Source organism: Phascolarctos cinereus, unplaced genomic scaffold (assembly GCF_003287225.1).
Source record: "Phascolarctos cinereus isolate Bilbo 61053 unplaced genomic scaffold, phaCin_HiC Scaffold_4;HRSCAF=312, whole genome shotgun sequence".
NCBI lineage: Eukaryota > Metazoa > Chordata > Mammalia > Diprotodontia > Phascolarctidae > Phascolarctos > Phascolarctos cinereus.
Genome location: NW_027555847.1, coordinates 678,346,598 through 678,369,931, shown reverse-complemented (window position 1 = coordinate 678,369,931; position 23,334 = coordinate 678,346,598). Strand labels below are relative to the sequence as shown.

The 23,334-nt window shown below is 43.1% G+C and overlaps 1 protein-coding gene across 1 annotated transcript in view; it reads right to left on the bottom strand.

Moving 5' to 3' along the window:
• Nucleotides 1-23,334, bottom strand: part of ELL (elongation factor for RNA polymerase II) — a 148,725-nt gene that overhangs the window by 5,221 nt on the left and 120,170 nt on the right. The window contains exons 6-9 of the mRNA XM_021008881.2: nt 22,500-22,624; nt 16,085-16,184; nt 8,965-9,451; nt 366-432 (exon numbers count right to left, since the gene is read on the bottom strand). Of these exons, the coding sequence (XP_020864540.1) occupies nt 366-432; nt 8,965-9,451; nt 16,085-16,184; nt 22,500-22,624 (779 nt within the window). The remainder of the gene's footprint in view (nt 1-365; nt 433-8,964; nt 9,452-16,084; nt 16,185-22,499; nt 22,625-23,334) is intronic.

Genomic DNA, 23,334 nt, shown 5'->3' with positions numbered 1-23,334 from the left:
AACTGCCTAAAATTCATACACATACGCATTTTATGACATTTCCTTCTTCAAAAACTTGCCAATTCTATTGGGAATAGATAGAATTTTACATTTTTCTCTTTCCTACTATGCATGACTACAACATATGCATCTGAACAAGCAGAAATAGGAGAAAACGTGACATCTTAAGTTTCCTGTGCCATTATTTCTTAGGCGAATTTTTTTAAAACCAAATTTGGTCTTAGGGTGAATACAGAAACTGCTCTGTGACAAGAAGCCCACATGAGTGTGACCTAGCTTACATAACCAAATGGATAGTCTGCATGTCTTAGGCTTGTATCAGTTGCACGTTCTCAGACCTGAAAATAACAATGGAAGTTACTCACAATAGATAATCCGGCATTTCCGAAGTTGATGTTGGAACACTAGAATTATTGCATGTTCCATTTAAACCTACAAAGGATAAGAACACTTCATGAAAACAACAGTCTACAAAGCACGATCAGAGCTACACCTTCAGAAATGTATGTGCAAGAACCATTAACAATGCAGAACATTTTGAACATGTGTCTTTATGTTTTGTGACTTGTAAAATGCATAGGGGTAGGATGCAGGACTGGGGGCACTTGAAACTGAGAGACCTGGCTGAAGGTCACTCAAGTAGCAGATACAGAAATTATCTGATGCATTCCACACTCACTCAACTTAGAATCCTAACAAGTCAGAACCAGAAGGGTGCTTAGAATACCGAGTTGGGAAAGCAGAGACTGTCTGTCAGAGCTGGGGGCCTTATAGATGATCTAATTTAACCTCTTCAACTTTGGAGAGGAGAAAACAGACCAAGAGTCAGGTTAAGTCAACAATCATTTATTAAGCTCCTTCTATGAGCCAGGTACTATGTTAAGTGTCGGGTACACAAAATGCAAGCAACTATGTAAAGACAAGGGTAAAGTGGAGATAATCTCAAAATACAGGCGCTGAAATTGAGCAGGACTGGGAAAAGCCTCTTGAAGAAGCAAGGTGATCTGCAAACAATGCAACAGAAAACACTGTCTCCTATTTTTCCACTGATGGGGAATATTGCTGATGTCTATAGCAGTAATTTAAAAAAAAAAAAAAAAGAAAGTCCATTCCTGGTGAACTGCAAAACAAATTAAGACACTCCAGATAGGCAAAGGGAATAATGAATGTGTGACTGCCTCAGATGAAGAGCCAGAGTCACAGTTCAAAGAAAGAGTGCTGAATGATGTTTCATCCCATTTCTGGATGTCATTTTTTCAGTGTTTGGGCCACTCTCATTATCCATAGGAAACATGAACTACACATCCAGAACTGAAATACAAAGTCAATGCTAAAGCTCACAGCTGCTTTTAAAAAATATCAATGAATGAATCCTAACCATGCATAGCCACTATTTCTTTCCCCATTGATGCTTAGAGGATATCAACTTGTTCTTGCTTCCCCTAGAAGACAGGTGATCCTGTGCTGCCATTTGAAAAAACCAGTTAAGTGCAATGTGAGTCCACAATGGACTGAAGGCATGTTAGGAGTAAAGGCAATGTAAGGAAAGTCTACTAACTCCAGCACAGACACTTACACAGGTGCAAGGACCTAATAGGTGCTCTTAAATACCTAGTGCTGAAAGGGACTTTGCAGGTCATAATACTTTCTATTTATACAGTGCTTTAGGTTTGCAAAGCATTTGACCCCAAGACGAACAACTTGCCCAGGGACACAAAGCTTGTGTCACTCGGGCAAGGATCTGAACACAGATCTTCCTTATTCTAGGTCTCGATTTCTATCCACTATACTGCACTCTCATCCCCACTACTTGAAATAGGCATTCTTTCTATAACATTTCCCACAAATAGATAGCCAGTCTTTTCTTGAACACTTCCAGTGACAGGAAACTCACTATCCCCATGAAGCAGGCAACCAGCTCCACTTTTAGAGACTGTTAGGAAACTCTTTTCCATATTCAGTTGAAATCTGTTTCTCCGTAATTTCCTCCCATTAATTCTAGTATTGTCTTCTAGGACCACACAGAACAACTCTGTTCCAACTTCCCTGTGCCAATTCCTCAAAGAGTTGGTAAGAACCATAATGCTCCTCTTCTCCTGGAGCTTTCTGTTCTTCAGGATAAATATCCCCAGCAGGCTCTTTAAGCAATCCTGGTATGGCAGATCATACCATGAGGATGGGTCCCTCCTATTGGTTGATTCCTTCTGGACTAATTCTGGTTTGTCAAAGTATTTTCTAAAATATGGTCTCAGAAGTGAACACCATACTCCAGCTATGGTTTAAGCAGAGCAAAACATGGCAGGATAGTCACCTAACTTGCTATAGACATGGTTCCATTAATGCCATCTAAGAATGTCTGAAGGGTTTGTGGATAACATGTCAAGGTATTGACTCATGCTGGCCTTGCATTTCACCAGTCAAATCAATTAATATTATTAAGCAGGCTAGGCACTGTGTAATCACTGGGGACACAAACAGAGGCCAAAAACAGCCCCCTGCCCTCAAGGCATTCACAATCTAATAGGCGACAAAGGAACAAATATGTACAAACAAGCTATTTACAGGATAAATAGGAAATAATTAAAAGAGGGAAGGCTTCCTGTAGAGAAGGGATTTTAGTTGGAACTTCAAGGGAGCCAGGGAGGTCATTAATTGGAAATGAGGAGGGAGAACATTCCAAGGCACGGGGGACAGAGTGAAAATGCCCAGAGATGAGACATGGAGTATCTTGTTTGTAGAACAGCAAAAATCACTGAATCAAAAAGAAGCCAGGAGAGGTAGGAGGGGAATTGGTTATGAAGGGCTTTGAATGTCAAACAAAGGATTTTGTATTTGATCCAGGAGGCAACAGGCAACCAATGAAATTTGTTGAAACTGGGGGAGAGGGGGGATGTGACATGGTCAGAAAATTAACTTTGGGCTGAATGGAGAATGGATAGGAGTGAGGAAAGACTTGAGACAGGCAGACCCACCTGCAGGCTACTGCAATGATTCAGGCTTGAGGTGATAAGGCCCTGTACCAGACGGGTGGCAGAGTCAGAGGACAGAAGGGGACATATTGGAAAGATAGTGCAGAGGTGGAATTGATAGGCCTTAGCAACAGATTGGAAATGAGGGGTGAGGGCCTATGAACAGGCTGATGTAGCTGGAAATGCGAAACTGGACAGCAGAGATTAAGGCAGGATAGGTAGATTGCCGAACCATCAGCATAAAGATGATAATGAAATCTATGGGAAGTGATGAGAACACCAGGTATGGTGAAAGAGGGAGAAGAAAAGAGGACTCAGGACAGAGCCCTGAGGAACACCTATGGTGAGAGAGCATGATCTGGAGGAGGAAATAAGGACAACACACAGGACAACCACCACAACACACCGTAGGAAGGCCTTTAATTATCATCTCATTTGTTCCTTACAACAACCCCTGGGGGGAGGTACTGCTATTATCTCCACTTTGCAGATGAGGAAACCAAGGCACGCAGAGGTTAAGTTATTAAGTGTCAGAGGCTAAATTTGAACCTCAGTCTTCCTGACTCCAGCAGACAGATGGTAAAGTGGATAAGAGTGCTGAGCTTGAAAAAAGAACCATGAGTTCAAATCTGGCCTCAGACACTTACTAGCTGTGTGACCATTGGCAAGTCAATTTGCCCTATTTGCTTCAGTTTCCTCATGTGTAAAATGAGCTAGAGAAGGAAATGGCAAACCACTCCAGCATCTTTGCCAAGAAAACCCCAGATGGGGTCACAGAGAGTCAGACACAACTGAAACAGTTCAACAACAATTTCTTGGGCTTTATCCACTGTGCCTCTGTTCTAGCAAAGCAGACAGAGAAGGAGCAGTCACAGAGGAAGGAGGAGAACCAGGAGAGCGCAGTGTCCCGAAAACCTAGAGAGGAGAGAGCATGAAGGAAGAGTTATCCACACTGTCAGAGACTGCAGAGAGGTCAAGGAGAATGAGGACAGAGAAAAGGCCATTGGGTCTGGCAACTTGGTAACTTGGATAGAGCAGTTTTGCTGGCATAAGGTCAGAAGCCAAATTGTAAGAAGTTAAGAAGAGAGTGAGAGGAGGGAAAGTGGAAGCACCTAGTGTAGATGGCCTTTTTGAGGAATTTATCCACAAAAGGCAGAAGAGCTAATAGGAAGATAGTTATGTGCTTAAGCACAAGGGGTAGAAAGATCAAGTGAGGGTTTTCTGAGGATGAGGCTGACAAGGGCATGTTTGTAAACAGTAGGAAATGAGCCAAAAATGGAAAGACTGAAAATTAGACATAGAGTCAGGATGACAGAGCGGGGTGATACGTTGGAGACAGGAAGGAATGAGAGCCCCTTAAGCAGGTAGAAGGGTTAGCCTTGGTAAGAAGTAAGGCCATCTTATCATGTGAGACAGGGATGGGGGAGGAGAAGGTAGCAGAAGGCACCTGAGAGTGAGGTGAGATGAGAAGAAGGGGGAGCTCATGGGTGAACGAAGTCGATTTTTTCTATAAAATATGAGAGGTCCACAGCTGAGAAGGGAGGGGACCATGGGAGGTCTGAGGACGGATGATGAGGTTTGGAAGAGGCACTGTGGAGAGAGTGGGAGAGGGAGCTGATATGGTGAGGGCTCAGTTGAGGTTTGTGTAACATAAAACTGTAGCAGACCCAGTCTGTACAGTTGTGTCATTTTCTCCATCTACATCCAATAGCACCTGTGTGTGCAGAGTGGATGGTGGGAAAGATTCAAGGCTGAGGCTTAGCTGGCACAATCATGCCATAAAGGAGAGAAGAGGACAGTGTAGAATTCAATTAGAGAGCTGGGGGTCAAGGCCGCTCAGGAGGTCACAGTGGCTGAAGAGGAAGGTCTCTTAGAGGAAGGTGGGAAGCCAATAGATTATGATCAGCTAAGGGGATTTCAGAAGTCTTCAAGGTGGGAGTGATGCATTTGTGAGTGATGGCAAGAACCAAGGTATGACCATGGGGGGGGGTGCGCGGGGTGGAGGAGTAAGTCCCTGGGAAGTGACTAGATGGAAGAAGTGAGTGGTTAGGATGTTTGATGTGGAGTCAAGACATATGCTGAAGTCCCTTAGTACAAGGGCAGGACCTGGGGAGGAGAAAAAAACTGTAAGCCAGGTATTAAACTCATTGAAGAAGGAAGGGGAGTGACACAGAGGTCTGCAGATAACAGCTACCAGGACTCTGATTGGGTGGTAGACATGAACAATATGGACTTCAAAGGAGGAGAGGTTATGGAGTGAAAGAGGTAGGAGGAAAACCTGGAAGTGGCAGTGTGGGAGCAAACTGTATTCAGAGTGAACAGAGGGGAATGAGTGAATGTACAGCCAGCACTGGAAAGGGTGGGCAGGGAGGCTGTTTCCCTGGGATGGGGGGCCAGGGAGAAGCAGGAAGCCAAGTTTCAGTAAAAACTAGAAGATAAAGGAATGGGAGAAGATAAGATTTAGGATGAAGAGAAGCTTGTTACCTAAGGAATAGGTATTCCAGAAGGCACAATGGAAGGGACAGGGGAGTGACACAGAGGTCTGCAGATAACAGCTACCAGGACTCTGATTGGGTGGTAGACATGAACAATATGGTTTAAACTTTGGGGTAAGAGGGTTGAAGGGGATACAAATAAGAAATCAGAGAATAGGGAATGAGATTTGTATGATGACCTATAAGGGTTCAGAATCACTGGGATTTCTTCATATCAATGATGACACAAATGTTAATTATTATTGCCACCATATTCCCTATTGTGTACTTATGCAGTTTATTTTTTGAACCCAACTGATATTTCATCTTATTGGAATTAGCCCACTAGTACAGACTACTCATTACTGCTTCTAAACTAAACTACAATACAACAACGGGGACTGAGTTCTAAGTTTCTATGACAACTATGGGCCTGCCATTTGGTTTCCTGATTAGTGTAGCAAAGACATGGAAACTTTTTTTCTTTTTTAATTTTTTTGGCTAGGCAATGGGGTTAACTGACTTGCCCAGGGTCACACAGCTAGTGTCATGTGTCTGAGGCCACATTTGAACTCTGGTCCTCCTGACTCCAGGGCTGCTGGCTCTATCCACTGTACCACCTAGCTGCCCCTGGAAATTTTCTTGATTGTAATTTATTAAGGTAAAGGAAGGCATCAGTTCTGTCAGAAAAATCTAACGCTTTTTTCTCTTTCTGTGGCTACAAAGCTCTCCATTTGGTCCCACACACTCACCTACCAATTTTTAAAGATTACAAATCCTTCTCAGCTGGCATAATAATGTTGATAATAACCGACACTGACATGCGTTGTTATACACACATAACATGGGCACCCCCTGGGAAGCAACCCTGGACAATAAGGAAGCAGCTATGAGGAACCACCAAGAACTCCAATTTGCTCTGCAATGTAGAGAAATATGCTTCCCTGACATAAACTAGAGAGGTCTTCACCTCTCTAAATCAAAAGGCATTTCACAGGAACACAGGGATCTCAGTGATAATCTTGTCCACTCACTAAAATGAGGAAAAGACTTGTCCACGATCAAACATATTACGTAAGGAACAGAGACACAGGACACACCTAGGTCTTCTGACTCCAAATCCAGGACTCTATGCTTTTCATAAAGAAGGCGACAGCATTGTACTTAGATGGGAATGGCACTTGGGAGTACCAGTTTTGGCACTACAGGTTTACAGACTATCAGAACTGGGGCCACAGATATCAACTAGTTCAATCACCTCATTTTACAGATGAAGCAGGATCCCCGAGCTGGAACCAGAAACAAAGTTTCCCAACTCTCCTAGGGCTCCTACTCTTACAATGTTTGCCAGGAGGGCTCTACCTCAAAAACCATTCTCCCACACATTCTATTAACTGGAGATTCATTTGGGCAAATAACCTCCTCTTTTGAGATGCTAGTATTTTCTGAAAAGTTTAAGTCTTCCTACGTGTGTCTGTGCCAAATGCATGGGAATGTACATATTACTGTATCTTCAGGAAGAGGAAATTGATTCAATCAACAAACATTTATTAAGTACCTATCACATGCCAAGCCCTGAGCTAATACCAAGATAACGGCAAGCAAGGGATGGTCTCCAGAAGCTTCCATGCACATATATAAACGAATACAGAAACCTACACAAATGAAATACAAGGTAAGGGGAGAGGTAACTAACAAGTTGGGGGGTGGGGAGGAAGAGGTCAGGAAAGGCCTTCTGGAGGATGTGGCCCTGGAGCTGATTCTGAAGAGGATCAAAGACACACAGAGAGACCTGGGACAAAATGTCAGGGGTGAAGAGTGGCAAGCAGGCCAATGTGGCTGGAGCCCAGAACGACGGGGTCTGGAAAGGCATGCCAGACTGTAGGTGAGCGAAATGTGAAAAGGGCAAAGAAGAGAAGCAGCAGATCCATCACATGGCTCGGCCTCTGGCTCACAGAGGCGACTGGGGCTCCTACTCCTCCACTCTTTAAAAACTCAACAGCTTCTTTGGACTGTCCAGTACCCTTCAGAACCCATTTCTTTCACAGATTCAGAGAGACTCAGAGCTTGAAGGAAATCAAATTCAGCACAAAACTGAGCAAATGTGTCTGTACAACATCCTTGACAAGTGGTCCAGTGAGAGTGACTATACCACCTCCTAAAGGCTGCCCATTCCACTTTCCGGCAGCTCTGAACGTTCAGCATCTTTTTCTTAAAGGGATCAAGAATCTACTTGTCTCAACTGCCATCCACTGCTCTCAGTTTAGCCCTCTGGAGCAACAGAAAATTATTAAGCCTTTTCTCATCAGGTCCTTGAAGACAGTGATTATGTAAAACACACAATATCTTCTCTTCAAGCTAAATATCCCTTCTGTCCTGCCCCTGCATGGCCTGGTTTCTAGTCTCACCATCTTGGTTCACCCTACTCGGGAACTCTGAGAAGGATCCAACACTGGAGGTCAGTTCTGACCCGGCTGGAAGGTAGCCAAGCAATTCCCTCCCAGCTTCTGCGTCTGAGATCCCAACAGTTTTTGGAGGACCACATGGCATTGCTGACTCACACACCAGGCCTGCAGCCCACTGACATCCCCATGCCTTTTTTTACATCACTTGTTACTCAGCCATCCTGATGCTTTTACAGGTGACTTTCTGAGCCCCAGGATAGAACTTCCTGAAGCCCTCTTGTGACCTTTTCTGGTTCTCGTCATCACAAACGTTAGCCTCCCAGTTCAGACTCCACAGTCTAGGGCTATTACAAACACAGAGGAAAACCTAGTAACTAAAGCCATCCAACAACAGACCAGGCTGCCTTGGGTGAGACAGGTAACAAGTCCTCTGGAACTGGTGGTCCTCAAGTGAAGGCTGAATAAACACTGGCTAGGGAGCAACCTGAAAAAAGTATTCATGTTTTAGGGTTGGACTAGATGCTTTCAGGTCCCCATCCAAGTCCAAGAGGCTGATTCATTCCATATCTTCTCTTCTTCCCAACAGACCTGGCAACGGTTATTGTCACTTTCCCCATATCCCCCTGATCATGGCAGAGAGAACAGCCATTATAATTTTTCCAGGAAGATAAAACTTTAGCAACTCCGGTTACAGGATCATAGGATTTAGAACTAGAAGGAACCTTACAGAAAATCTAATGCAACTCTGTCATTTTATAGAGAAGGGAGCTGATCCCCAGAAAAGTTAAGCAAGGTCACAAAATGGATATACCAGAGGCAGAATTCAAAATCTAGGCCTTGCTTCCAAAAACACACTCAGTGCCCTTTTCTACTATACTGTGTGTGTTATAGCTTCCAGTTCTAAATCAAATCATTTGGATTACCAAGGAGCCCCATTAGTTGCATATCCTGATCCAGGCTCTCAAGAGAAATGTTACCCATGGCCAGTGTTGGCACAGAAAGTTTGGGAAGGAATGATATGATGTGTCTGTACATGACATGATGACATTTTACAGTCACTGAGCCCTCTTTCCCCACTGGTCCCCAAGGCCAACAGCCTGCCCACTGGACACCTACCTGTGCCTTCCTGCAGAGCCCCACTCATCTTAGTATCGGAGTTCTTCATGAGTTCACAGTCCTGCTTCTCTTCTCTATGTTTCTCCTCACTTCGCTTCTCCTTTTCTTTGTGCTTTTTGGATTTCTTCTTGGTTTTCATATGCCATGAGGCACAACTGTGTTTGCTGGTCTGGGGACAGTCTGTCAGCAGAGGGAGACTGAGGCTCTCAGAGGCCTCGGCATTCTCACAGTCTCTGCCATTGTGACATATGTCATTGCTGACATCAGTGAGGGGGTCGTGAGGCTGGGGGAGCTCCAGGCCAGGGAGGTGGGAGCTAGAGCTGACTGAATTGGCCACAGAAGCTGGACCAGGAGCAGAAGGGACTTCCTTCCCATTAGAAGAGTTCAGTTTCCCATTGAAAGTGGGCTGAGTTCTTTGAGTACAATGAGATATCCTTGGCTTCTTATTTGCCAGCGGGTCAATGAAATCCAGTGGCTGAGATCGTTTCTGAGAACAAAGAAAGTTTCTTTTAAAAAAAAATAGAAGATTTAGTAGAGTAGCAGACATTGTAGATAATGCTAGATTCCAACAGGTTCTTATCAGCTCAAAGAATGTTAACTCAGGAAGGGACCTTAGGGAGATCTAATCTAATAGTTCCCAAACTTTTGGAGTATTTTTTAAACTCTCAAAAGATTCAGTGGACCATCCACCACGAGAGCAGTTGACATTCATCTGGTGACTGAGAAAATGCATGTTGACAAAAAGCTACTGTGAATCTCAGTAACATTTTAAAATGAACTTGCATTTTAATAATAGCACACATTTGAAAGATAGTAATACCCATATGCAAGGTGTTATTTGGCCTACCAGAGGTATGGCTGTTTATTTATCCTACAGAGTTATTGAATGAGATGTCGGGCACCTTGGTGGTTCTCAGTCTGTAGTCTTCCTCCTCATCTAAGGATTAAAAGTGGAAGCCACTCCTTGCTATTATTTTGGAGAATCCCTGCTTGCAAGTCTCCACGGTGCCACAAGGTGGCACTGTAACATAGTGTTGGTAGCTTAGGAAATAGGATTCAACAGGTGCTCAGCACAGATGAATCAGCTCAACTACTGGAGCTCAAAACTGTTATTGAATTATACTCTATCCTCACTTAACTGCCACCCTGTCACCACTGCCACAGATGCGGACTGGGCACTGACTGGGTCTCAAAGCACAGAGAGAAATCAGGTGAGAGACTGGTTTTTGAAAAAACACTCCAGGGATCATGTGGACAGAAACCAGGCCTTCCCCCCTTGCCCATCTGCCCTTGCTTCCCCTCCAGATTCTGTCCACAATCTAAAGAAAGGCCCCCAGTGAGCAGGAGAGGACTGTGTCCTGAAGTGTTGCTGCTGAGCACAGTTCAGATGGTGAGACCAGACCGAGGCCTTTTCTGATCTGCACAATGGCCAATGAGCTGGCTACTGATGAAAAAGGGAGGGGATGGTAGTCCACACACCTGCACTTGTTCATAAAAAGAAATGCTCAGAGAAAGTAACTGCTTAGCAAACGTACAGCATGGGTTGGGTGAGGGTCACTCTCACAGACTAGAACACAAAATCACCCAAAAAGGAAAAGCAAGCTCTGCTCTGTCTTTGGGCAGCCACTTATCTCACAGCAGAGATGGGCACAGCTCAGTAAGATGGACAGACTCCTTGTCATTAATAAGCAGCCCTGCTGTTGAGGATGAAGTCAATACAAAGAAGATTCACTATGAATAGAAACTGAGCGTCTGAGTTTGAATGATTAGTTGTTTGAATATTGTTGGAATCTTCATCTTTACAAAGCACGTCTGGATTTAGGAAATCTATTTCAAAGCAAAAGGAATCAAGGGCAAGAAGTTCCTCTTTCCAGGACAATGCTTTCCCTACTGCTGGCCCTGAGGGATAAAGAGTAATCGCAAGGACAAAGCTAATTTATCTCTGATCATACCACTAGTCTGACTGCCAGGCACTCCCATGTCTAATGGAGGTGTGAGAAGGAATACAGCAATACCCTGGTGCCGCCTCATTCTGGGCTCCAGTGGCGAGAGGGCACAACATGAAGCTTCTCAGCATGACTGAGCTCTATCTAGACTGGCGTGAAGGCTTCAGAAGTGGCCTGACATCAACCAAGGGCACCTCAGTCGTTGGCACAGGCCCCAAGTTGTAATTCAGAGCTAGAATCAATCATCACAGTAGGCCCACTTCTTCATTTTTACCAGCAAAAGCCTTCATACACCGCTTGACAGGACATCAAGAAGGGCAGCAGGGCCAAAGGTGTAGAGCAAACTGCTACGATTCAAATCCATGTGTGCTCTGCCTGGTTGGACAGCACTGCCACACCCTTATGGATGAAGCCAGACCGAACCCAAATTCCACATGGGATGAGCTGGGACAAAGGTACTACACGGATCCAATTTGGAAGAGAGCAATCAATGACACATGAAAGGCTAATTACCTGCTCCTCCCAAAAGGGATCACTTTAGACTATGGGAAATGAATGTGCAAAATTTGGGGATGAGAAGAGCAGAAAGTAAAGGGACTGATAAGTTATCCAGGATCTTTTGTCTATATGAGAAAACAGGAAAGACCCCAGAAAAAGACCAACCAAAAAAATGCTAACCAAGGAAAGGAAAGCCCACAAGACAATCCCTACCTCATTTCAGGACCATATATGTAAATACTAATTGGAAAGTTCTAGTCAGCTAGGACCGTAGCATGACTTGAACAAAAGACTAATTATTCATATCAACAGTGTCATCTGACCCTGGTCCAGTGGTCCTGCATCACAACTCGTACACTGTTAGCAGTATGTGTTAAAAACAAACAAAAACGACCCTTATCAAGGAGGGTTGGGGAAGGCAATATCTGGTGTACAACAGAAGGTCAACTATAATCCAAAAACTAATATCTAAAACTCTGTCAGTCTTTCCATGTGTGAACAGCTGCAGATGCCAAGAAACTTCTCCCTGGAAGTTTAGCAAGCACCACAGCAATGATGTGTATTTTACAGCTATAAAGGATCTGTGAGATACTCTAGTCCACTGCTTAATTTTACAAGGGGACGGTGGTGTTGGAAAGGAGCTGAAGCCTAGAGAGGGGAAGAGACTTGCTCAAAGTACAAAGCTAGTTAGGAGCAGACATGGGTTCTAGTCCCATGTCTCCTAACTTCAAGTTCAGATTTGGGAACAGCAAAATTTCTTTTTCTCCTCTCCCTTTTTCCCCCAGCAATAAATGCTAAGTTAACTGGAATAGTATCCATTTTCCAAAGTACTTTGTGTTCACCATTCTGGGAACCAGCAGAAATTATAACTATTTTATAGACATAAACTGAGGGCCAGAGAAGCTAAGTTCACAAGTTAGTTAGTGAAATCAGAACTGAACTCTTCCAGAATCCCAGCCCAGATCTTTGTAACAACATCAACAACATATAACACAAAACTGAAACCTCAAGGTTGTCGGTGCTTCTGGTTAAAAAAAAGGGAAGATTATCTATGGTTCTGGTAGTATATCAATAGTTTGCAAGACTTCCTCAGATCCTCTTCTGACTCAAGAGTCTAGCAACAATGGGTGCTCAAGAGAGAAGCAGGGTCACCGTCTCACTCGTGATTTCCATTCTTTGGATGGGGACCTTCCACCGAGAAAGTGAGTCAAATTCATGACCAAGGAAACAACGGTACTATCACTGGGCTGACTTCCATTTCCATTCTTCCCTTCGCTACATCTAGTCTAAGCTCTTGCCAAACTACATGACTCACTGTACTCCCTGCTTTCTATCCCGCCCTCTCTAAAAGCATTTATGCCTTTGGCTCACATATCTTCTTGGAATGAACTGTCTATTCCATCACCATTGGCTTACGTAGATTCATCCTTTCCTTCAAGATTCAATTTGGATGCCGCTTTGACACTTTCCCTGGCCTCCTCAGATAAAAGTAGTTTCTAATTTAGCTAATTTCTCTTCTAATTTCTCACAGCACTCTACCTTCCTCTCTTGTGTTCCTATCCCTTTATTTCCACTTTACTGGAAAACAGGATAGTGTCATGAAAAGAACCGTGGACTTGGGGGTCAGAAAACCTAGAATCAAATCCAGAGCATGCCATTCAACAACTATGTGACCATCATAGCTACTTAGCCTTTTTAAAACTCACTTTCTCCATCTGTATAATGATGAGACTGAACTCAATTCAGCAAACATTTATCAAGTGCTTATTATATGCAAGGGTTGTAACGAGATAGGTAAAGAGAACAAAAGTAACTCTATTCTTACCATCAAGGTACTTACATAATAAAGGGAATTTTTTTTTTTGCAAAGGAGAAAAGGGGGGGTGGGGGTGGAGGTGGGGCATTACTTCACAGAGTCAAGTGGCAACAGAGCTGATTCTAAGAGGCAGAGGTAAAGAGGAAGAGAACGCACTTGGAGAATGTGGGACAGCTTGTGTGCATGATGGCATGGAGATGGAACAGCTAACAGTCTAATATAGTAGGAACAGAATATCTAAAAGGAAGTTCTATGAAATAAAGTTGGAGCCAGGCTATGGAGGCTTGAATGGTGCTCTCCCAGAAAAACCTGGGAAACACTGCAGACTGTTAAACATGGTAGTGAAAACGGTCAAATAACAACACTACTGACAAAGGTCTGGCTCACAGGCCTGCCAGCAAAATGAACTTTGTAAACTTTCACATCTATCAATGAACAAACATTTATCAATAAACAAACAGGGCCTAATCTATGCCAGGACCTGTGCTAGAAAAGGAGGCCAACAAAGCCCCTGAATTCCAGAAGCGTGCTGATATTCTGTTGGGGCAGATGACATATTCAGCTGTATAGAACACACTAAGAGATATACAAAAATGCCACATTAACACAACCTAACCTTTTTTTTTTGGAGGGGGAGAGTTACTAAAAGCTATGCAGATCAGGAAAGGTTCTAGGAAGATGATTTCATAGTGGCTGAAGTGAGTTTGAAGCAAATGAGGGATTTTAAGAAGCCAGGTAAGGAGGGAAAGAGTCTGGGTATAAGGAGAGTTGTTGCCAAGGCACAGTGGTGGTCTGATGGAGTGGTGCTTGTATGAGAGGAACAAGAAGTCGGCCAGTTTGGCTAGACTGCATAGTCTGTGAAGCAGAATAACATAAATAAGGCTAGAAAGGTTGGTTGGTGCTAGTTATGAAGTCTTTACCCTCCATCACTCTAGAGCAGTTCATAATCTGAGTAATAAGGTAACCGGAGAAGGACCTGGTTAGCCCTGTGCTACAGAAACATACACCACTATCATATAAATATGAGACAAAGTTCTCTGAGCCTAAGGACCATTTCTATCATTTTTTTATTTCTGTCTCTCCTCAATTTCCAAGCTCCTTATCTCATACACAGTGATTACTTAGTAGATGTTTATCTAATGTTACATGAATTTGGTTCTGCTGGGTTCTGTGGTCAAAAATGGGCCTGAGACTTGTGTGGAGACTAAGAGTTCAATTCAACATACATTAATTAAGTACCTACTCTGCTGCAAAAGAAACAGAACAGAGTAGTGGACTGGACAAAGGGTAGAAACTGTAGGTTAAAGTCCTGTCTGAAACATACTAGCTATGCGGTCATTTGCAAACATTCTTTCTCATCCACCATATCCAATCTGTAGCCAAGGCCTACTGATTTCACTTTTGCAGCATCTCTTGAATATGCCCCGCTTCTCTTCTCTGACACTGTTACCCCTCTAGTGCAGATCCTCATCATCTCACCCCTGGACTACTGCAATACCCTGCTGGAGGGTCTATCTGCCTCAAGTCTCTCCCCGCTTCAAACCATTCTCTATTCTGCTGGCAAATTTATCTTTAACAGAAGATCATATCATATCACCCCACTAGTCATTAAACTCGAGTGGCTCCCTAGCACCCCTAGGATCACATCTAAAATGCTTTGCTTGGGGGTTCAAAGCCCTTCACAGTCTCCAGGCTTAACTTGGAAGTTGTACCAGGCAAACTCTCTAAGTCACAGATAAAATTGGTGTGGATAATTTCCATAAAGGGAGTCACCTAAAGCTATGAAATTTTCAGTCCGGATGGGGAAAAAATGTGAAACAAAGAACAGATTTTTCTTTTTAAAGGAAGTTATCCTTAAAAAGAAAAAAAAAAGCTAACAGGCAAGTACACACTTCAATGAACTTAATTAGTAGGGTCATGTTGATTTTAGTCATATACTCTGTAAGTACTAACAAGAAGCTCCAGAATCCACCAAGCCCAAATACCACCAGTGAATGCTCCAGCTAGCTGCGTTATTTTCCCTCCCCACTGGGCTATGAACTTCTTGAGAGAAGCCGAGCCTTATCTAATTCTGCATCTCTCTCAGCCACACTAAGGGCTTAACACATCAGTGCTGAAGGGATAATTTCAGCACCATAGGAATCTGTTGGTCCCTCCGTGTTTTCCACTTCAAACATCCAACTGTACCTAGTACAGCTTAAGCATTTCATTGCCACTGTGGCCAAAATCTCTGAAAACTGGTCATCATTTATATGGCCATTCTGCAACTATGTCGGATCACAGTCACTGTCGTACATTCAGACTACAGTAACAGTTCAATTAGCACAGACTGCTAGAAATGAACTCAGATTTCACTTTCTGACATGACCTGACGAAGGTACTGTTTACAAAAGCTTTTCTAATTAAGGAAAGTACAAAGATTTCAAAGGTCCATGGGAAACCCTATGCCAGAAATAATAGCTCACATTTATACAGAACTTTACAAGAAAAAAATAAAGCAGTTTATATACATTATTTTTTGTGATTTTAACAATCTTATGAGATCTATATTACAGGACATATTATTACCATTTCAGAGATAAGGAAACCGAGTCTTGGAGAGATTAAATGACAATTTGTTCAAGGTCATCTAATCCAGGTGATCTAGTTCCAAATCCAGTGGTCTTTACCATAACTACTTTACTTACACTTACAATTTAGTGTCTGAAGGTTCATGAAGTATTTTACATACAATACTGCTTTGGAGCCAGAGAAGATTAGTGACCATGTCACCCCCTCCCGGCTCTGGAGCTAACAGCTCTTTCTGAAGCTGACTCCAGATTCAGTTCTCCATTTTTCTCTAGCCCTTCAGGTCACCTACCTGAGGAGGCGATGAGGAATTCAAAGGGTCTTTCGGTGGTGGACTTGAGGAAGGTGTGTCTCCAGGAACACTACCTACGTTCTGTGGCTGACAGAGTTTCCTGAAAAGCAAAGTTATACATGGTTTAAAGAAAGCATCCTTTGTCAGAAGGTAAGATGAGCTTTGAGCTTGGCCTTGATACATGCTAAAAGCTGAGGATTCCTGGGTGCATCAGCTGACTGCCTATCTCTTAAATCTAATTTTCCTGAATGATTACGAAGGAAAAAACATATGCCTCTGGACTCTGGCTAACTATTTTCAATTCAGGGTGGCCGAAGGAGAAATCAGGCATCGGGAGCAGGTGGTTTTTTTGAAGCACTCAACAGACAATGAAAAAGCCTCTGGTTTGCTGGGGTCCTCCCAACACAGGGCCTGGGTCTGTGATTTTGCTGACACAGGGAATGCTCAGGTATGGAGATTCCCTCTACTAATGTAGACCAACACCTTTTCTGCACCTTACCAATCTTGGCACAAGTTAAGTGATTTGTTTGGGTGATACAGCCGGTGCGTGTCAGAACCCAGGTTGTCTTCCTGTCTCTGGGGCCAGCTCTCTAACCACCATGACACACTGCCTCTCTCAAGAATTAAGTGAATTAACATTGAACTCATACAACATTTAATTAACATTAACTAATCCAATACAACCAGATTAATAAATTCACCTCCTCACTCCTCTAGTCTAAATCTCTGGGCTTTTTACTGAAGGATCACAGAGGGATCTTTAAAGGAGAAGGTCCAGTGACAGGGGTACAAGTTAGTTCTCTTCTCTCATCATTCTAACCAGAGTGGAAAACTTCCTTGATCTGCCCAAACCATCATGTGGGGGGAAAAAAATCCGTTAATCATTACAATGATTTCTACAGCTCTTCAAATTACAGGATGCACACAGAAAAGTTTTAAGGAGCATTTTTGTCCACATCACTGTATAAATCCCCTCACAGGGGACCAACTTAATGTGTTGGAGGCCTTTCTATGCTTCTTTTAATTTCTTCTTTATCTTCTATTATTTTTCTTTTTCAGTACCACCAGTACAGAATTCATTCTTCCCATGACGGCTCAACTTCCTGTCTGGCCAATTCTACTCTGGACGGTGGTTTGTAAACCTCTCCTCATGGCTGACAGTATGCGGCACTCTCCTCAGATATTTTGCCTAAGCATCAGGTGCCTCTTCAGTAAAATTGAGAGCTTAGATTAGATGGTTCCTAAGCTCATTTTCATCTCTATGATATAGCATGGTCTATAAGAGACTGTGTAAAAGAAAAACCAAAGAAAAGAGTAAGTCATTTTACAACAATTGATCTTAGGGGCAGCTAAGTGACACAGTGGATAGAGCACCAGCCCTGAATTCAGGAGGACCTGAGTTCTAATCTGGTCTCAGACACATAACACTTACTAGCTGTGTGACCCTGGGCAAGTCACTTAACTAGCCTATCCAAAATTAAAAAAAAAAAAACCTAACAACAACAACAACAATTGATCTTAGTCATCGGGGTGTCGAAAAAGAGATAATGATAGACCAGAGAAAAAGGAAGGGTGCTCACCCCTGTGCTACATTAGGAATACAAATTCTTAACAGAAATAATGCTATTACTCCTATAATAATGCACTTCAAATATTTACTATTTAAATTTTATTTAATTTTGAATTTAAATGTAATATTTAAATACTTTAAAAAATAGAGCTTTAAGGTTTGTAAGCTTTATATACATCATCTCATCATTAGATCCTCAGTGCCTGAGGTTAGGTGCTAGAGGTATTGATCTATCCATTTTATAGATGATGAGCCTGATGCTGGATTCAAATCTAAAGCTCCCTGACTCAAGCCTACTACTCTATTCGCTTTCCTATGCTTCCTTAAGAAGTAAGAGGAGCAAGTATAAGAAAGGTTTAAAGAACCTAAAGTGTGGCAGAATAAAAGGATCTTGGGGTTTTTTCTAGTGGTCTACAAGTACCTTTACCTCAGCCTGTTCCATCACCTGTAAAATAAAGGGGCTAGACTAAATGTCAACAAAGTTGCTTCCAGCTCTGGTACTCAATCTGTACACCGATGGCTCTGAAACAAGAAAAAAGGGCTTTGCAGCAAGGACCCAGAAATCACTAGATGAACAGCTCAGCTTCAAGGAAGAGCAACGAAGCCCCTTTCTCTACTTCTGAAGCAAGTCTGCATTTGCACAGCAGAAAGATATTCTTTCAGGGTCCTATTTTGGGTTTACTGCCCTAACTAAATGCCATGATTTCAGACGACACAGTAAACATAGAAGAATCAACTTCTTTTTTTTAACCAGACAGACTGTGTGGACAGTTGTAATTTTCCAGTTAGGTTATAATTCAGGGCACTGAGTATGTTTAAATTAGTTACAACAGCCCAGTTTTCATTTTCCTAAGGATTGCCAAAGAGACTCTAATACTGCAAATGACGCTGGTCTATAACAGTGTCTCATCTCTAAGCCAAACTGTGCTTTCAGATCATGGAAATTGTTCAAACACAAAGAACAGCATTCTGAGTTGGCCAAAAATCACGAGAAAAGTGAGTCTGGAGAAAGTAAAAAGTCAAATTTCCACCTAACACAGACACTTTAAATTGGTTCTTGCTGGGACTGAGAGAGAAAATACCCGCCCCTGTGGCTGCAGATTCCCAGAAGCCTTTGCACTGACTACACTTGTCTGAAGTTCTTGGGCATAAGTCTCAGGTATTTTGTAATCAGAGGGAAGCTTTGCAACAGAGTGGGAGCCTTTGCAAAGAAAACCTGAGGCACAAACAAAGCCAATGCATCCAAGATTAGGAGGGAAATAGAAAACTGGGAAAGAATTTTTACAACCAGTGTCTCTGATGAAGGCCTCATTTCTAAAATATATGGAGAATTGAGTCAAATTGATAAGAATACAGGTCATTCCCCAATTGATAAATGGTCAAAGGATATGAACAGGCAGTTTTCAGAGAAAGAAACTACAGCTATCTATAGTCACATAAAAAATGCTCTAAATCACTATTGATTAGAGAAATACAAATCAAAATGACTCTGAGGTACCACATCACACCGATCAGATTGGCTATCATGACAAAAAAGGAAAATGATAAATTCTGAAGAAAATATGGAGAAATTGGAACATTAATGCATTGCTGGTGGACTTGTGAAGTATCCAACCATTTTGGAGAGCCATTTGAAATTATACACAGAGGGCTATAAAATTGTGTATAGCCTTTGATCCAGCAATATCACTGTCAGGTCTGTATCCCAAAGAGATCATAAAAATGAGAAAAGGACCCACATGTACAAAAATATTTATATCAGCTCTTTTTGTGGTGGCAAAGAATTGGAAATTGAGGGGATGCCCATCAATTGGGGAATGGCTGAACAAGTTCTGGGATATGAATGTAATGGAATACTATTGTGCTATAAGAAATGATGAGCAGGTGGACTTCAGAAAAACCTGGAAGGACTTGTATGGACTGATGCTGAGTGAAGTGAGCAGAACCAGGAGAACGCTGTACACAGTAACAGCCACAATGTGTGATGACTAACTTTGGTAGCCTTAGCTCTTCTCAGCAATGCAAGGATCTAAGACAACTCCAAAACACTCACAATGGAAATTGCTATCCACATGCAGAGAAAGAACTATGGAGTCTGAATGCAGACGGAAGTATACTATTTGCTCTCCTTTTCCTTTGTTGTTTTGTTTTATAACTTCATTCTTGTGGTTCCTCCCATCAGTTCTAACTGTTCTCTACATCATGACTAATGAAAAAAATATGCTTATAAGTACAGCTTCTATCAGAATGCACGCCATCTTGGGGTGGGGGTAGTAGGAGGGGGAGAAAATTTTAAACTCAAAAAGCTTATCGAAGTGAACGTTTGAAAACTAAAAATAAATAATCAAGGGGAAAAATAAAATTAAACTTAAAAAATAGAAAAAAGAAAAAAAAAAGAAAACCTGAGGAAACCGTTGCCTCCACAGCCCAGGGCTTCTGTAGACTCTCAGTCCGGTGGATCTCTTGTTTACACCTCCATAGCAGACAGTCATCCAGGCTGTTTCTGGGCCCTTCTCCCCTGCCCCCACTTGAAGACAGCAGTTTGTTAAGAACTACTTTCTCAGAATGAGCCAAAACTTGCCTTCCTGTCCTGCCCACTGTTCCCTATCACTTGCAAGCCGACAAACCCTTCCCCCAATTTGGTAACAAAGCAAAAGTATAAATAAATGATCTGCCTTGTGATCCAGAATTCAAAAGGAAACAATGGCAAAGTGAGGCCCTGGTCTTGTTTGAATAAGAGAGGCTAGTCCAAGTTCTGGTTCTGTTGGGCCATTTTACTCCTACTTGAAAATACCAGTCAATGTCATACCATTTGAGAAAGCTCACTTAAAGATCTCAGGCAAGTCAAAAGATGCGTGACTGTCAAGAGTCTCCCAAGACAGTAAAAGAGAGAGGGGAGGGAGGGAATGAGCACTTACAGAGGGCCTACTCTGTGTTAGGGTAAGTACTTTTTTATAATTATCATCTCATCATATCTTGACAACAATCCTGTGAAGGAGGTGCTGTTATGATCCTCATTTTGCAGATAAGGAAACTGAGGCAGATAAGAGGTTAATCGGCTTGCTCAGGGGTCCCAAAGACACTGAGTGTCTGAGGCTGATCAGGCATGGTGCTCTGTCCACTGAGCCACCAGAAGCTTCAAAAGGAGAAAACTGACCACAAATGCATTATATGATTTACAAAGCATTTTCACATAGATCTCATTTAAACCTTACAACAACCCAATGGGACAATTCCTCATTCTACAAATGGGGAAAGTAAAGCTTAAATAAGGGATGTGACTTATCCAAGGTTACCTATCCAGTAAGTAGGGAAGTCAAATCTATGTCTTCTAAACCAGGGCTCCCCCTCTACCTAGCTCCTCTTCATGGCAAAGTGTGTGTGGGGGGAGGTGCACACGCAGATATTTACAAATATGTCGTTCACACTTTATGCAAAGTCACATTACATATATTCACCTTTACATAAGGAAATCTGAAAGAAATCTGCATTCCAAAAAAAAAACCACCTACATAAACACTTTACTGTACAGTACTGTGCTCTCTTTCCCCACTTATTTCCTTTGACTCACCACTTCATGGCCTCTCAATCCCCCACCAAAAAAAAAACCAACCAAAACCTTTCAAGTTAAAGCAGAAGAATGGACCTGGCCCTGGTGACAGACTCTCATCACCACTGGATCCTGGCTTGAGACCTCCACAGGGAGGAGAAAGGAGACCTGCCCACCCACCTTCACGTCCATCTTCCCTCTGTGTCTGTCTCCAGGCCCCCCACCCTCTCCTGTCTGTGTCCATGTGCAGCCCCAACACGTCTGCCTCCTATGGGTTCTTCCTCTTGGTTGTGGCCAAGCCTCCAAGCGCTCTTGCTTCTCTGTCCCCAGTCCCACCCAGGTCCTTACGCCATGTGCCCGCGCCTTTCCTGCCTCCCTTCCAGGCAGGTAGAGTGAGCACTGTCCGTACTCAACCTCCCTGCTAACGGACACAAAAAAACTTGATCCCAAGCCAGCTTTCAGCAGGGCCGAACAGGATGAACCTTTAACCAGAAAATGTAAAAATTCACAAGGAACGAGAAACAAAGATCTCAGCCTTCTTGCCTCAAAATAGCAGCAGCAGACACTCTGTTTGCTTACTAGAGGACCCAAAGAAATGGGTTCACCCAGAGCAACCTATTAACTTTCATTAGAAACAACTACTGCCTGAAATGGTGGAACAAAGTATTCTGAACAGTTTCCTAGGCTGCCAAATCATTTTCCCTCTCTAACCCCTTGCTGGTAAAATAGTGGCCATAATACTTACACTCATGACCTTGGTAGGCTCGTGGAAGGAAATCCCTCTGTGAACTGTGAGCAATAGAGAGAGATACCTGCTCATGCAAAGGAGGGGATTAAAGAGAATGGCAAGCTTCCATCATTTCAGAGTGATGGGGCTGGCTACGTCCATGCGACGCCCAGGTCATTAACACCCTCAAGTGGTTCTTTTCCCCTTTGCGCAGCTAGCAGGAGCAGCAGCCTCAAGAGAGCAATGGAAGGTGCCCCCCTCTCAAATTCTGCAGGCTCAGTAACTTTCTGTTGACTTCTGACACGAATACAAACATCACAGCCTGGGCCCAGGCCTCTGAAGCCAGTATTTTGCCTATCCTCCTCAGATCTAAATTAAATATAATCTCATTTAAATGGCCAACATGTGGCCTGTGCATTTGAGAGTCTGCTCCACACAGAGGTGCAGGTAACTGAGGAGCACATGCAGAATCCAGTGAGGGCACAGTTCACATGACAGCACCATGAGGGCTGAGGAGGTAGGAGTAAGCCTACATAGTCAAGAGATGATGACACATTATTTGAGTTACCTAACAAGAATTCTTTTTAGTAACTGCTGATCTCCTTCTGAGTATCCACGCCAGTCCTTCTGAACATCCTTGTACATGCAATCTTTTAATGTGTATGTGCTGTCCTTGGCACTCAAGTTGGCAACCTAGAAAAACAGAAGCACTCAGTCAGATGAATGAGAGGTGAGGAGGGGAAACCTCAACAGGGAATCACAAAATCTTGGGGATCATCTAGCCCAATCTAACTCGTTTTCTAGAAAAGGAAAGTAAGGCCCACACTGAAGACATATGACACCCAGAGAGGCTTCTACAGTGTCACTCTCCACTCCTCATTCTCTCCATTATCCATATCAGATTAATAGTCGGCTCCTGCCAATTCTACCTTTGTAACAGCTCTCACATACACCCCCTCCTTCTATCGTCTGACACTGCCCCCACCTAGGTTCAGGCACCCCACACCTGCACTGTTACCCAGGCAGGCTGGCTGGTCTGCCTGCCTCCAGTCCATCCTCCACCCAGCTGTCAGAGTGATCTTCCTTAAGCACACAGGTGTAACCATGCCACACTCAATAAACCTCAGTGGGCTCCCTTATCACCTCTAGGCTCAGATATAAAATCCTCTGGGTTTTATGCTCAAATTCCTTCAGAACTTGGTCCCCCTCACCCCTTTTCAAGCTTCCTATACCTTACTCACCCCCACACACTCCTGGAATCCAGGGACACCAGCTTCCTCACTGTTCTTCACATAAGACATGGCATCTCCCATTTTCATTTGCTGACCCTCACAGCTCTTCCTCTTCATCTCTGCCTTCTGGTCAACTTGGCTCCCTTCAAAGTTCCAGCTAAAATCCTACCT